The 16,134-nt window shown below is 45.1% G+C and overlaps 1 protein-coding gene and 1 long non-coding RNA gene across 3 annotated transcripts in view; one reads left to right on the top strand and one right to left on the bottom strand.

Annotated features, from left to right (window-relative positions):
- Twsg1 (twisted gastrulation BMP signaling modulator 1) overlaps window positions 1–14,439 on the top strand; it is a 34,344-nt gene extending 19,905 nt beyond the window's left edge. For both annotated transcript variants that reach the window (NM_001108811.3, NM_001412824.1), the window contains 2 exons: window positions 9,839–10,105; window positions 11,061–14,439. In NM_001108811.3, the coding sequence (NP_001102281.1) occupies window positions 9,839–10,105; window positions 11,061–11,242 (449 nt within the window). In that variant the 3' untranslated portion in view covers window positions 11,243–14,439. The remainder of the gene's footprint in view (window positions 1–9,838; window positions 10,106–11,060) is intronic.
- Window positions 1,851–8,654, bottom strand: LOC134480622 (uncharacterized). Its single transcript, XR_010055075.1, has 2 exons — window positions 8,542–8,654; window positions 1,851–2,521 (listed from the first exon to the last, which is right to left on the bottom strand). It is a non-coding gene; the product is annotated as an uncharacterized LOC134480622 (long non-coding RNA).
- Window positions 14,440–16,134: the final 1,695 nt, after the last annotated feature.

Here is a 16,134-nt window from a genome sequence, read left to right as displayed (position 1 = left end):
TTTTGTAAGTTTAGAAAAAGAGATGGCGATGGTATGTCCATTACCATTGGCACTGTTCGTAATCTGTACTGACTCCACACTGTAAGGAAAGAAGGCAGTAGACGCAGGCCTCTGAGTCATAGTAAAAGCTTAGGGGTCCAACAATGAGTCTGGGCTTAAATGATGGCCAGAGGGTTGATGGGCAGACTGGACAGAGATGTTTTCAGCAGGAGGCACACTCTTTCTCTACACTTAGAAGACAATCAAAGAAAACTTACCAGGGCTAGATTCATAGCTTATCAGAACTCCATTGATTCATGTTAAAACCCTGTACTCTCTAAGTCTAACAATGGCATAGAGAGGGAATGAAATCTGAAACTTTGTAGACCATTTTGTGACTTATCTCTTTCAGAGTGAGGTCAGTGTCTCAGCCTTTCTCAGCAGGAACCCTGAGGCCCCATTTAAATGAACTAACAAGGCAGCTGCAGCCTTGGGGAAGGAGCTGGTGTGCCTGCTGCTGTTAAACCAACAAAACTACTCTTAGCTTAGCCATCAACATCCTCAGAGATTTGAGGCTAATCCTTGGCAGGTAGTATAGTGTGTATCCATTAAAGAGACAGACACTTACTGCTACCTGGGCAGTTACCCTAGGCTCCATGTTCTGGTTGGCTTCGTGGGGGCAATGGTCTGTCTCTGGCTATCAAACATGGCAGCATTAAATCTTTAGCTGTGGCGCAGAACAGCGCTGGCCTTTGGCTGCCAGGCCAGAATGTCTGAGGGTTTTCCTGTGGACGACAATCCCCAGAAACTACCTCAATCTGAACAGCAGGCGGTCAACCCAACAGGGCTGAGCCCTGGCAGCAGGTGAGGCGTGGGCAGTTTTCCCAAGTGCTTAGCCTTTTCGAAATCGAGGTAAAGTCCTCAGTGCCCCATCTGTCTTTTTTTTGGAGACCTTATGGTTGCTGCTGCTAGGAGCTGGCATTTCTGTCTATCATAGAAACTTTTTTCATTAAACATTTTAAATGCCTTGTCTACCAGATCTCTGAAGAGTTCGAGGACCATAATCTATTAAGTATACCAGAGTTAAATAAACTTTACTTGTTTTTAGTTACTTGTTAAAACAAGTTGCTTTTTCTCCCCAAGGCTTAACCTTGAAAACACATATAGGAGGCTTAAGTAAAGCTCATCATTGTAAACTAATTACAGTTGTACTTAGCACAGCGTCTTAGTGAGGGTTTACTGCTGTGAACAGACACCATGACCAAGGCAACTCTTAGAAGGACAACAGTTAATTGGGGCTGACTCATAGGATCAGAGGTTCAGTCCATTATCGTCAAAGCAGGAACATGGCAGCATCCAGGCAGACATGGTGCAGGAGGAGCTGAGAGTTCTATATCTTCATCTGAAGGCTGCTAGGAGAAGACTGGATCCCACATGGTTAGGAGAAGGGTCTCATTGCCATCCCCACAGTGACACACTTCCTCTGACAAGGCCACACCTACTCCAGCAAGCTCACACCTCCTAATATTGCCACTCCCAGGGCAAGCATATCTAAACCACCACACATGGCCGTAAGGATAGCACTGAGAGGAGAGCATTAAAGAGCATGGGTCCTTTATAGGTCACTAAGGTATCGAGCACTGACTTACATGTCCTGGGTATCTTTAACAGTTCACACGTCAGTACCTTTTATAAGATTGGGATTTTACAGCTTTATCCCTGTTAAGTTTAAGCCTTAAAAATTTGAGTTAAAGATTTAATTGAAGCTCCTTTAGAATCAAAATAAAACTTTAAACTATAAATTCAGTCCATAGAGATTGGGAATTTTATCCCTTTATAGTGCATCATTATAAAACATCAGAGCTTTTTATATGACTCAGTTTAAACAAGAGTTGAATTCAATTTTTATTTACACTGTATCCTGAACAAAAGTTGTGTCACATATATATAGTATGTTGTAGCAAATTAAAATTACCCATGTATAGGTTTTTAACTATAAGCCTTTTCTTACAAGGTTTAAGCTAAATTTGCTACAGATTTTATAGATTTTTAAAAACTATTTCCAATGAATTTACAAATCCTGAGATAAAGGCTGTTTACACAATAGTCTTAAAAGATTTTTTTCAGGGTTGGGGATTTAGCTCAGTGGTAGGGCGCTTGCCTAGCAAACGCAAGGCCCTGGGTTCGGTCCCCAGCTCCGAAGAAAAGAAAAAAGAAGAAAAAAAAAAGATTTTTTTCGAGTAGAGTACAGAGAAATCATAGTGTAACTTTAATTTTTTTTCAAACCTTATTTTTAATGATTTTTAAACACTTTAACCTCCCTTGTAGCCCACCACCCACAAGAGGTAGTGGGAAAGAAAGGATATGGGGAAGTGGACCTTTTTAGAAAGGTTCTTTGGAGCAACTCCCATCTGTGTTGTCTGGAAATTGGCAGTTCAGTTCACAGGTCAGCAGGCAGCAGCTCTGTCCACTCACAAACGCTTCACAGACACACCAGCAGTCCAGTTTAGTAGAATCAGGTTAATAACAAAGGTGACATGACCTAGAAGAGACAGCCAGGCCTCAGCCTCAGTACATAACAGCAAGAGGGACCCAGAAGGACACCAGGAAAAGTTCTCAGGTGTACCTCTCTCAGGGGAAGATCAGCGAAGATGGGAGACCCACATTGTTCCCCAGCCACCTGTACCAGCAAGCCAAGCTCTCTCCATCACTCCATGGAGACATATTTATACCCTCCAAACATCACATGTCCTCTCCATCACTCCATGGTGACATATTTATACCCTCCAAACATCACATGTCCTCTCCATCACTCCATGGAGACATATTTATAACCTCCAAACATCACATGTCCTCCATGTGTCTTGCCTTAGCATGGGTCTTGCCTCTGGTGGTGACCAGAAGCTTTTTGGTGTGTGTCTCTTTTTTTTTTTTTTTTTTTTTTTTTTTTTTTTGGTTCTATTTTTCGGAGCTGGGGACCGAACCCAGGGCCTTGCGCTTCCTAGGCAAGCGCTCTACCACTGAGCTAAATCCCCAACCCCGGTGTGTGTCTCTTTATGGAGTCCCAACAAATGCAACTCAAGTACACAGTGTAAGACAGACCAGTACATGTGTGTCCTTAGCAAAGAATCCGTCATCATGTGTTCTTTCATGTGCATGTGCTTGCTTTAGCAGAACATCCTCTGTCCTGTGTCAACTTCAGCAAAACATTCCTTCACAAGCCTGTCTTAGCCTTTCACACCTGTGTTCACTTTAATGAAACGTTCTGTCATGTGTTTACCCCAGCAAAACACCATCTAAGTGACTCTCCACAGAACCCCTACGTGATCATTTTATCATAGAGATAAAGATTTTCAAGAACGAAAACTTGGAAAACCCTAGAGATAAAAGACCTTGGATCATTTGCTTTTGTGGCGGCAGATGTTGTAACAGTCTTTGAGAGTTTGGAACTCAAGTGTACAATTGCCATTGAGCTGTGTACTGGGGCAAAGCTGTTTGCAGTAAGACTTTCATAAAATCCCTGAGTTCGTGGAGGAAATTGAGTCCAAGGAGAAAAATAGAAAGGTCTCGAAACAAACTCCATGCTGTAGGGAAGGTTCCAGTAAGCTCTAAGAGAGAGCCAAGAGACAGAGAGCAGTGCATCCATTAAGGACAAGAAGGAGCCAACAGGAACTCCACCCAAGGGAGTGATCTAGTATCTTAGAGACTGTGAGGGCACAGAGATGCTGCGGGCTTAGTAGATAGAGAGTTGCCCATGTGGTGGGGCCCCAGAGCACATAGCAAGGAGATTCCCACATGGTGAGAGGCCTGGCAGGCAAGGCAGACTCCAGGAGGCCACAGAGGAGACATCCCAAGTCGGCAAGAAGAGATGGTTGGTTAAGAGCTGGTGGGGGAAGGAGCAGTGGGAGAGAGATGGACTCTAGACTCAGAATCAAATATGACAGGACCAGCAGAAACAAATGTTCCACATACACCTTAGGAGAGTCAGATCTAGGCCCTTGGAAGGGAGCCCATTTATGTCCATTCTGTGGTTTTGGCACCAGATGAATGAAAAACTAAAAGGAGAGCATGACTACTATCAAAGCGTGGAGCCGATTTTATTGCCGATATAAGGGAGAAAGCAGGCAGAGTTCAGGCTGAACATGGCCAGCTGACTAACCAGACCATGCAAGGAGAGATGTGGAGGGAGAGCAAGAGGGGAGCAAGCCAACCAAGAGAGGTGGCCCAGGCCAAGAAACCAGCATAGCCAAAGTGGCTGAGTTATATAGGATCATGCTGGGGGAAGGGAAGCGAAGCCCAGCCCCTGGGAGGAGGCAGAGATACCGAGGGATGCTGGGAGACCTGGCAAGCATTCATTTCCATATGCTAATAGGCATCTCAGCGACTTGTCTAGGTTTTTGAGACTTAATTTTATCCAGAAATAGGAGGCAGAGCACGAAGTGGTAATGGTGTGAGAATTTTAAACCTCAAAGCCCACCCTGTTGGCACCTCCTCCCTCAAGGCCACAGCTCCTAATCCTCCCTGTCTGTCTTAGGGTTTCTCTTGCTGTGAAGAGACACCACAACCACAGCAACTCTTATAAAGCAAGCACTTGATTGGGGCTGGCTTACAGTGGAGAGGTGTAGTCCAGATTGTCATGGCAGGAAACATGGTGGCATGCTGACAAACATGGTGCTGGAGAAGTAGAGGGTTCTACATCTTGATCCAGCAGCAGCAGCAAACGCAAAAGTGACACTAGGTAGAGCTTAAGCAACTGAGACCTCAGAGCCCACCCCAGAGTAAACTCTTTCTCCAACAAGCTTGGCCCTACCGACAAGCAAGGCCAACCTCCTAATAGTGCCACTCGGGGGCAGGGGGAGGGGGAGGGAAGATGCTATGATGACGTGCTTTACTTTGTATGCTAACTAAAAAAGTACAAGTTTATTACTAAACCCTTTTCATAAATTAGTCCCTTTTTTCAGTAACCCTGTGAGTATGGGCATGTTATTAACTGGTTTTATTGACTGGATTGACTGTGACAGAGTGAGAAAAGAGGGTGTTAACCAAAGACTCGGGTGTATGCGTGGTGCCCACAGAGGTTGGAAGCGGATATTGTGTACCTAGGACAGGAGTTCCAGATGGTTATGAGCTGCCATGTGGTTGCTGGGAATCAAACCCAGGTCCATTGGAAAAGCGGCTGGTGCTCTTAACCACTGAGCCCTCCCTCCAGGCCACTGTAATGTTCTTAGGCACGCAATATAAGAACCTACATCCAAATACCTAGGGAAGGTAGAAGGGGGCGTTTGATGCAATGTTCAACCCCTAAGTAAATACGTCTTCCAGCTCAGCATGATAGTCTCCCTTTACCTATCTTCTACCCTTCCACGGAAGACACTTCTAAAATCAATTGGAAACACTGAAACAATAAAAGGAAATAAAAACAGAAGCTTAATTGGAGTTTGCATAGCTATATAAAGGGAAAGAGAGATTATCACTATTTTCCTAACAGATTGGAACAAATTCTAAGAATTTCTATTAAAGACGATTATGGTGGAATAACCCCATGTAAACCCTTAGAGGTTCAGCTTAATGGGTGCATCAGGGAGAAATAAACTCTAGGCGAGGGTCAAAGTTGGGTCTTCATCATACAAAGAGTGAAGGGTTTCCCCAGTCTAAGGACTGGACACAAAGGAAAACAGGGCAAGTGTCAGCAACTGAGGGTAAGTCTGTAACTGATTGTCTTTTTGAGAAAAGGTATCTGTACTGTAAAAAACAGTTACAAAAAGCATTTGTTTCAATCTGACTAGAAAATATTAATTAAAAGGGATTGATATTGACTATTGAAATTAATATCAGGATTTGGGGGCTGGAGACATGACTCAGTGGTTAAGAGCTCTGGCTTCACTTTGAGAACCCAGGTTCAGTTCTTACCACCTACAAGGTGGTTGACAGCCATCTCTCACTCCAGTTCCAGGGGTACAGTGCCCTCTTCAGGCCTCCATTGGCACTGCATGCACACAGTGCATAGATATCACAGATATGAATGCAGGTAAAATATCCATACATATATATAACAGGATACTCAAGAAAGATTTAAAATAGAGGGCTAGGGGGATGTCAGCCAGGAGTGGTTAAAGCACACCTTTAATCCCAGCACTCAGGAAGCAGGCTGATCTGTCTGAGTTCGAGGCCAGCCTGGTCGACAAAGCAAATTTCAGGGCACCCAGGACTGCTATACAGAGAAAACTGTCAATCAATCAATCAATCAATCAATCAATGTATGTTAAAAAAATCAAAAAATAACAGAAGAAAATGTCCCAGTGTTCGGTTGAGGGGTTCTTCACATTGAAAGACTCCACAGAATGCTGAGCGATTTCAAGAAAGACTTACCTATAGATAATCCTTTATGAAAATGTATAGCTTTGGGGTTGGGGATTTAGCTCAATTGGTAGAGCACTTGCCTAGCAAGCGCAAGGCCCTGGGTTCGGTCCCCAGCTCCGAAAAAAAAAATGTATAGCTTTCAAGTTAAAGAAGATTCTAGAAGACTTTAGAAAAAATAATACCTGGGTATGATGTACACAGCCTGGAAGGCTGGGGTGGGAATCTGTGTTTTTCCAGTATGGAACTGGTGTTGGCGGAGGGGCATGTAGATAGCAGGCAGATGCAGGTCCCTGGAATGCAGCCTGCAGCCCGCACCGCCCTCAGCAGTCATCTGGATCACTGGGTCACTGTAAGAACTAAGTTTTCTCCTTACTTTGTATTAGGTGAGCAAAGGGCAGAGCTCTGCCATGAGGGTTTCATGGATGGTTGCAGTGTGCTGTTACCATAGTTACCACTTCTGCATCCTCTTTTGCCCTCCCCACTCATATTGGCCCTCTACTGACATTGTCCCTTTGTACCTTTGTCCTTTATTAGACAGGGTCTCACTGCATAGACCACAAAGTCCTGACCAAGCTGGCTTGGAATTGACAGAGATCCACCTGCCTCTGCCTCTGAATGCTGGGATCAAAGATGTGCACCAGCCTTTGCCTTTTTAAAAAGAGAATGTACATTCTGCATTGGAGAGAGAAATTAAAGTTACAATAGAAGACCAGTGAAATAAAAGTAGGGCAGAAAAGCAAAGAGAAGACATACATTGAAGAAAAGTAGCAGGATAAACTGAGAGTTCAGTTCTGAACCACTGGGAAACAGCTACACAGGAGAGGCGGGAGACAGACAGCCCTGGCTGAGGCAGTGAGGAAAGGCTCTGAGCTCTCCTGTGAGGGGAAACTGGGCCTTCAGACTCTCAAGCAAGAGGTTGAGAATATATTTGCCTCATAATATTTTCCTCAAGAAATGTTGAAGCTCTGTTCTGTGCCCAACACCCCTAAACTTAGTAGTGCAGAGGTCCGTCCATGTGTGTCAGGCTACTGAAGCAGTGTTCACACGTGTGACGGAGCGTAGGTGTCTGTCAGAGATGAGTGGGTGGCAGTACTGACATAGAGTGGAGGTAGAATTCCTTCAAATAACAATAGCGTAGTGCTCTCGAGCAGCTATAGTTTGTCCTTATCCTACATTGTTTTATTTCTTCACAGCTTTAAAAGATGAGCTTGCTGGATTTAACAGTCTGACTCTCAGGACTTGAAATATATCATTCCAGCTGACCAAGGTGGTCACTTGGGAGACTGGGACAGCAGGATAGTCACAAGTTCAAGGCCAGCTTCATGGTGGGCTTCATGGTGAATTCAAGACAAATGTGCACAGTATAGAGGCCTTGTCTCAGAACACGCACACACACACATGCACACACGCACACACGGAGCAGTAAACACTGTTTCTCCCTTGATTCATGCTCTGATGCCCCGAATTTTGTCATCTTTGACGTCCGTCCGTGGCATCTGTGCGTTCGTCTGACTTAGTGGTGAGTTGGTGATGCTCCCACAGCAGTTTTATTGGAACTGTGCGTAACTTCGTCCAGGTCCCTGCCACCCCACGAGCTCTGCTGCTTTGCCCAGTCCTGTGGGGCAGACCTTTAGATCCTTGTCATCTCAGCCAGTTCAGTCTCTTGTGCTGTGCAGCTGTGACCCTGTGGCAGAAGCTTTGCCTTTCTGTCACGATCCCCGTACCTCTGAGTGGTGACCGCTTCCTTCCCGTGAGCTGCTTCCAGAGAGCAGCCCCCTCTCCGCCCGTCTCCGGTCCCCTCAGACTGGAGGAAGCTAGCTGCTCTAAGAAAGTGACCTCCGCTCTACTCCTTCCCACCCTGGTGCCAGATGCAGATGTCAGCTGTCCCTTGCTGTCGTGTGTCAGCTCTGGCTGTCTGTGCCCATTCATTGTCTGTCACCACTGTGGGTCCTGACTGCTTCCATCTCTCCTCCTCTCAGAACAAACCGTCCTTTGTCACCTGACTCTCTTCACAGTACTTCCAAGAGGTAGCCTCTGTGTAGTTCCTCTCCACGTCCTGAACTTAATGGTTACTATGTAAATCACATGCCTTTCCCTAATTTTATAAATGCACAACACTGAATTTTCTGCCATGTAATGATTAGCACTGGAATTTGAAGTCTGACCTTTGACCTCAGCGTGCACCCTTTCTTCTCTGGTTACCGCTTTCCTTACTGTAGATCTGGCGGAAGCCTTGCGGTGTTCAGCAGGAGTCTGCTAGACGGTGCTTGCTGTCCGCTGCACTTGAGGGTTACTGTAGCATGTGCTCATTGCAGCAGTGAGCATGCGAGCAGTTGAGTCATGAGTCTGGCTCTGCTCCTAGATTATGTAATAGCAAGCAAGACAGCCACTTTATTTGGGCCTGTTTCCTCACGGAGAGGAAAGTGTTCTTACTTGATCATTGATGTGATGTTGCCATAGAATCTAAACTGTTAAGTTCATGTATCTTAAATTTTATGAGAGATACACGTTATTCTACTCAGCTCTTGCCAATTTCTGTAAGAATATGTAAAAAATAAAAATACACACACACACACACACAGAGAGAGAGAAAGAGAGAGAGAGAGAGAGAGAGAGAGAGAGATTTTTCTTGTCCTAAATTTATAAAATTTAAAGAGTTTATCATTTTTGGCTTAATTTTTCAAACTTTCACTACAGGGAAGACACAAAACTCCATAGGAGACATAGTAGATATTAAAGTGTGGGATATGATTTTGTTTTTAAAGGGTAATAACAAGGAACCTGATATACACACAGTCTTGATCCCCAGCACCACATAGAACCAGATGTTGTCTTGCACATCTGTAATCCCAGCACACGAAGGTATAGGGATAGGAGGGTTGAAGATCATCCTGGGGCTGTGGTTTGAATGAAATGTCCCCCACTGCATGTGTGTTTAAACACCTGGCCCCAGCTGAAGGGAGAAGGAGGACACCAGGCGAGCCCTGAGGTTTTATGCCTGGCCCCACTTCCTGTTCATTCTGTGCACCCTGGCTGTGAAGCTGACCACCAGCCTGGGACTGCAGGAGTGCAGTTCCACACAGGTTATACAGTGTTGGGGTTTACCTGGGGCTTGAATAGCATTCTAGCAACTGAGCTGTATCCCAAGCCCTGGGCTTCCATGCTCACACTGTTAACTGAGTTGGCGAAAGCTGACATTCCATGTCTTACACGCGCACACACAGGTGCATTCCTACATATCTGTCCTACCAAAGCCTTGGAATCCCCTTCTGTGCTGACTTGTTTCTGTTAGTGGAGGGGAGTTTGGAACTTGGTTTGCTCAATGGCTGGTTCTCATTATTTCTTTGTCTTTTCAAGGGTAAAAAGGCTATGAAAACATAAATATGTAACATTAATAATCACAGTGTTAACATACAGAGCTTTCACTCCTGGGAATTAGCAGAATCCTGCAATATTGTAATCTGTGAGGAGAGTGAACTTGTACGACCTCTTTCCACAGGTATGTGCAACCCTCGGAATTACAGCGACACACCTCCCACTTCAAAGAGCACAGTGGAGGAGCTGCATGAGCCCATCCCCTCCCTGTTCAGGGCCCTGACAGAGGGCGACACCCAGCTGAACTGGAACATCGTGTCCTTTCCGGTGGCAGAGGAGCTGACACACCACGAAAATCTCGTCTCCTTTCTAGAAACCGTGAACCAGCCACATCACCAAAATGTGTCTGTTCCCAGCAACAATGTTCACGCCCCTTTTCCCAGCGACAAAGGTACCTGTTCTACTCTGCAGTCCCTGTGGTTAGAACGTCCTCGTTCTGGGGTTTGAGTCAGACTTTACCTCTTTATTACATGACATCTGTGTTTGCTGTCAGGTGCCTGTCACAGCCCCATGAGGTCAGGGGTTTGCTGACAATGACAATTTGTTTTTATTTTGTTATTGTGTCTGTGTGCCTTTGCCCCATCCCTATGGATACTCTGCTCATCTCCCAGGCTTCCGTCCGTCAGCCTGGAAGCTTTGCTTGTTACTCCCCTTAACCCAGCCCTTTCTACTGAGCCTCCCTCTATCCATCAGGTCCCTATACAAACAACTTATTCCCAGCCAGACAGACAAGGTGCCACATGCGTGTAATCCCAGTCAGATTGCGGAAGCAGGAACCAGTCTTGGCTGCATAAGCAGAGACCCTGTTTCAGAACAGGAGCACATGCTCCTCCGTGCCCAAGAAAACCCGTAACTGTTACCATGCACTCTCGTCAATGATTTATCCCCTTTAGTTTACTTCATGCTACAGTGTGTCTTAGCTAGGCAGCCGCGGGGGAGTCACAGCCTTCACTGAAAGTGTGTCCATGCTGTTGGAAAGCAGAACGTCTTTCTAGTGACATCCTCCACTTGCTAATGTGTGTTATCACTGTCAACAATTCAGTTGCTGGCTTTAGTACAAATTCTCAATGTAACTTTAGGACAGGTTTCTCCAATCTTCTTTGGACTTTGGAGAAATGTCTGTTTAGGAAACTGACATTTGTTTGTTGCTTCGTGGATGCTTGTTAGATCATCTAACCTGGTGTCTTTGCTGCCTTTCTCTAAAGTGAGTGTCTGTCTGTCAGCAAATGAAGCTCTCTTCCCTCACTTTTGTCCTGTGCTGTAAGAGGCCTAGAAGTGACTGCGGGTAACTCTGAGTGAGCGGCAGAGCTCTTCTTGTGTGTACTGAGATCTCCGTTTCCTTTCAGAGCACATGTGCACTGTGGTGTACTTTGATGACTGCATGTCCATACACCAGTGTAAGATCTCCTGTGAGTCCATGGGAGCGTCCAAATACCGCTGGTTTCACAACGCCTGCTGCGAGTGCGTCGGCCCGGAGTGCATCGACTATGGCAGCAAGACTGTCAAGTGCATGAACTGCATGTTTTAAAGAGGAAAAGAAATGCACATAAGCAGGTCAGTTACCAGGAGGACTGCAGACTACTCAGTAAGCCATGGAGTGCAGAACTCTTGAGACTAGCATGCTAGGAGTGTGTTAGACTGTATCATTGTGACTGTGCTTTGTATGTTTAATGCCTTAGCATTTGTCTGCCATTGGATTCAGTAGAACTTTAGTCACGTGAGAATCGCGTTCAGAGGAGTCCTGAAAAGATGTGACGACGTCTGACAGGAGGGGCTGCCTTCTTCCAGCTTCCCAAAGGCTTTTGGTTTTGAGCGTGATAGCCCAAGCCTGATGCATGCATGTGGCTCTCACCTGCCAGTTCTAGGATGACAGGTAGTCGCACCTGTCTCGATTGTGCCTTGACTGGCTCATCGGGTTTACATGAGTAAACATTGCCATCTATAACTCTAACAGCTCACATTCAAACTGTTTTACACTGGCTTCAGAAAGTAAACGTTTACTGTATTTCACCACAGAAGGGTTTACCTAGGGCCAGCAAGCTGGCTCAGGGGATGAACGTGCTTGCTACCAAGCCTGACCACTGAGTCTGATCCCCAGAGCCCACATTGTGGAAGGAAAGAACCAGCTCCTGTAAGTTGTCCTCTGACCTCCATGCATGTACAGTGCATGCATACAGGTATGCATGTGCGTGCACACATAAATAACTACATGGTTAAAAAATGTAAACCTCTTACAAGGTGAAATCTAAATCCACCGTGTAGTGCTCACGCCGACAGTGACTTTGACAGTGTCCGCCGAAGTGCTGATGCAGTGGTGTACAGAGTCACCACCATTCATCAGAGTGGCAGACTTGCCTCTGCCGAGAACTGCATGGCACGGCTTTGAAACGGCATCAAATGCACTGTGAGGACCTGGATGGAGAAGTAGCCAGGGAAGAGCAGCGGGGCTGCAGATGAAGCCACATGAGGAGGCTCCATGTAGAGCCCCAGGTAGCAGCCGTCTGTCCCTCTTCAGGTGCACAGCATGGCTGAATGTGAGGCTGGCAGGAGAGCGTCTGGCTCAGCAGCACAAACCAGCCAGGGTCTCCAGCATGCGTGAGAAGGGAGAGGCTTGAAGAAAGATTTGCAGACATGGTCAGAGAAGGGCAAAAATGTTGGGAACTCCTAGTAGGGTCCACCTTAAAGCTATGAATAGTCACTGGTTTTGTCACTTTGTAGCACTGCATTTGTTTCTGGATATCTGAATCTAAATAAGCATCATATTTCAAGGAGCTATATTTCTGAAATTACAGGGGAAGCTGTGTAGTATGTTGACTCCTAGCCTACTACAGAATTATCCAGTATTTTCTTCTGTAGTGTTTCCAGGGAGACAGACTTCAATACTGCAACCCTTCATAGTAATAATATCCTTACCTTTAAGCATGAATCAAAGCAAATATTTAAATACACAGACTCAATTTTATAGACTTGCTATTTTCTCTAGTGCATATCTGAATTAAAAGTAACTTTTTAGGAATAATCTTTATATGACTACATATTTTAGTACATAAAATAGAAAATGTTCTCAAACACATTCTGTATTCTCATTTGACTAGCTACAAGACCGTATTATAATGGCTGTCCATGATAATATCCGATAGATAGCAGGTGGGTGCGCAAGGTCTTCCAGCCTTGTACGACGCTGACTTAGGCCGTGGGTGGGTGTGATTATTAAACACCAGGGTCCTCCCACCTTTACCCTCAGGGCCTTGCAGACTCTTCAGCTCCTTCCTTCTTAGCTCCCAAGGGCTGTGGTCTTCTTGAAATCAGGAGGAGTTCTGAAGGACCACAGCCGCTGTTCTCAAGAAAGTTTGTACATGACGGAAGGATGTTCTGATGGTTTCCCGCAGTGTGTCTCGTGGTTGTTGTTGTTGTTGCTATTGTGGTTCTTTTTTGTTGTGAGACAGGATCTCTGTGCAGCCTGGCCGACCTGGAATGTGTCGTGTAGACCAAGCTGGCTGTCCTCGTGTTTTCTCTGCGATGGCCATAAACATTGTTCAAATACGTCACCATCTTTTTAAAACTTTCATTATTAAAGTTTAAAATATAGTGTGTCTTTTTTTACTGTATACATTTTCTGTCAACAATTTTTAAACCATTTGCTTTAACTTTTTTGTTGCCCTGTTCTTCCCATTAGAAATGATCCCCACTGAGATAAATTTTATATTCATATTTTGTGTATTTCTCCTGATTTGCCAAGGCCTTGAAGAAATAGCAGCCATTACCTGAGAGGTTTTATTTTCAGAGCCAAGGGTTGTGTGCATACTTGTGCTCCCACCACAGAGAGGCTGAACAAGACAATGTCCAATCAGAGGATCCAGCCTGGCCCCGAGTCCATTGTGAGACATAGCCTCAGACAGCTCAAGTCCTGTATTCAATGTTTTGAGTAGTGGCTTTTTCCTAAATTGAAATTAAAGATTTCAGAAGCTAGCAGTAGCACTAAGTTTGGACTTTCCACAGCATTCTAGCAATTACACTCCTTACTGAAGAGTTTATAATAGTTATGTTTCTTTCTCAATAAAAAATGATCTTGTTTGTCTTATAGCCAGATCCAAAAAAACACTAGACTTTAAGGTCTAGAGGTGGGACTGTCACCTGTCCTGGTGCAGCCCCTGTTCCGCCCTGAGCACCAATGAGAGACAAGCACTGGCTTGTGGACCAGAAATTGTTATTAAACTTACACGTATTTGCTTCCTATAGCAAGACATGGGCTTATGGGCAAGTTTTTCTCATAACATTTATGAGAAAACATTTTTTCCCCATAACATTTAATTAGGGCTGAACTTACTCATAATTAAGGTGCGAAGGTGAAAAGAATTGGAGTGAAATGTACTGTTTGTTTGCACAGGATGCTGTGAATGGGTCCACACACCAAAGTATAACTTGTAATGTTTCAGAAAATAGCGCTGTTATTAGCATATTTGAACAAATATTTACAATTTTAAAAAAGCACCAAAATAGAAAAAAAGAAAGTAAAAATCTGGAGAATGAGAGCTGAGAATGGGCTGCGGTTTAAAGGGCTGTACTTAGAAAGCATCTTTTAAAGACTCTAAAGGCTTTGTTCATTCCCAAGAGTCTATGTTGATTCATTTAACGTGACCGACGACTTATATCTATAGTTGTGAATATTTTCATTGGTTGTCTCTGTAATCAAAAAAAGGTATTTTAATAAAAAATAGAAATGACTGTGAGTTGTATTTTTTCTTAATTTCAGCAGAGAATGCTGACTATGGAGTTAACACTCTTCCCTTGCAGGATGTCCCCACAGAGTCTGCTGGACCAGCTCATCCAAGTGTGAAACAAATGCTTCACCATTCTGCTTCTGCAGGGCCCTGACAGTGGCTGCCTTAGAGTGCTCTAGCAGACAGACTGACAGGCATGTCATGTGACAGCACCCAAGGCAGCCATGAATGTGGCCCAGCACATATGTGTGTGGATGTCATATTGCAGGGTCAAGACTGAACAGTCCTGATAGGGTTAGAAAGAGAAAGGGGTGTGAGAAGTGACTTTCCCAGCTCTCCCACTGTAGCTTGCTGTCATGACCTCACTGTCAGATGCTGGGAAGAGGCACTACAGCCAAGGCAGCTTATGAAGAAAGCACTTAACTGAAGGCCCGCTTTACACTTCGGAGGTTAGTCCCTGGTCATCATGGTGGGGATGGGGCAGTAGGCAGGCAAGCACAGTGTTGGAGCAGCAGCTGAATATCGATTCACAGACTTAGCACATCAGATGTCAGGATGGAAACACCATTCAGGCCTTGAAGCCCAACACAGCAACCCCACATACCAAAACAGGAGCAAAGACCTGCCAAAGCCGGGCTGAAGGCTATGTCAGCATCCCAGGATGTGGCTGGGAAAGTCCTCCAGTGAAACTCCTGTACGTGCTAACCCTGCAGGTTTGCTTCTATAGTTCTGCTTCTTGCTAACTGAAGTGTGCCAGCCAGGATACAGGTTTTTGTGAATCAATACAAAGGCCTGGGCAGCATAGTTTGGGCCAACAGTAAAGACTCTCCATTTGGCTTTCGGACTGCCCAAGTGGTCTCTGGTGGGCTTACCTCGAAACAGGAGCAGGCAGTGATGAAGGCCTGGCCTGGCATGGGCTTTGAAACCTTAAAGTCCACCCCCAGTGACTCACCTTCTCCAGTAACACCATCCTTACCTTTTCTAAGTAGTCCCTCCTCTCGACTGGGAGTGAAGCATTCAGATATATGAGCCCACCAAGGCCATTCTCATTCAACCCACCACACGTGCTAAAATCTGCCACCTCAGAGAACACTCGAGTGTGAAGAGTATGTTATGCTAAAGAGAGAAGATGAGGGGACGGGGCTGGGAAGTGAGTGAGGAAAGACAGGATCCTTGTTTGGAAAGTCATTCCAGTGGCAGGCAGTCATGCAGAGGTTAGAGCTGAGACACAAAATTGGAGACCACAACCGCAGCCTTGATGATCAGACATCCAGGTGGCAGGACAGTGCCAGGTGCACCTGTCCCTACAAGCAGTTGGCAGGCATGATGGTACACACCTTTAATCCCAGCAGTGTCAAGGCAAGAGGATCTCTGTGAGTTCTCTCTGTGAGTTCAAAGCCAGCATGGTCTACATAGCAAGTTCCATGATAAGACAATGTAGAAAGATCCTTTTTTAAAAAATTGCTACATAGTAATTAGGTATATTTGTGGGACACAATGTGACCTTTCAGGACATGTATACAATGTGTAATGATATCGTGCATGTGTACACACACACACACACACACACACACACACACACACACACACACGTCACCTCAAACTGATTCTTTGTGTTACAAATATTAAAAAAAAAAAACAACTTTGTACTGTTTCTTCAGATTCTATTCTTGTCAACATTAGTTCTGCTGTGCTTTGG

This window comes from Rattus norvegicus, chromosome 9 (assembly GCF_036323735.1).
Source record: "Rattus norvegicus strain BN/NHsdMcwi chromosome 9, GRCr8, whole genome shotgun sequence".
NCBI lineage: Eukaryota > Metazoa > Chordata > Mammalia > Rodentia > Muridae > Rattus > Rattus norvegicus.
The sequence above is the reverse complement of the archived record's forward strand: the minus strand, read 5'-3'. Positions and strand labels throughout refer to the sequence as shown.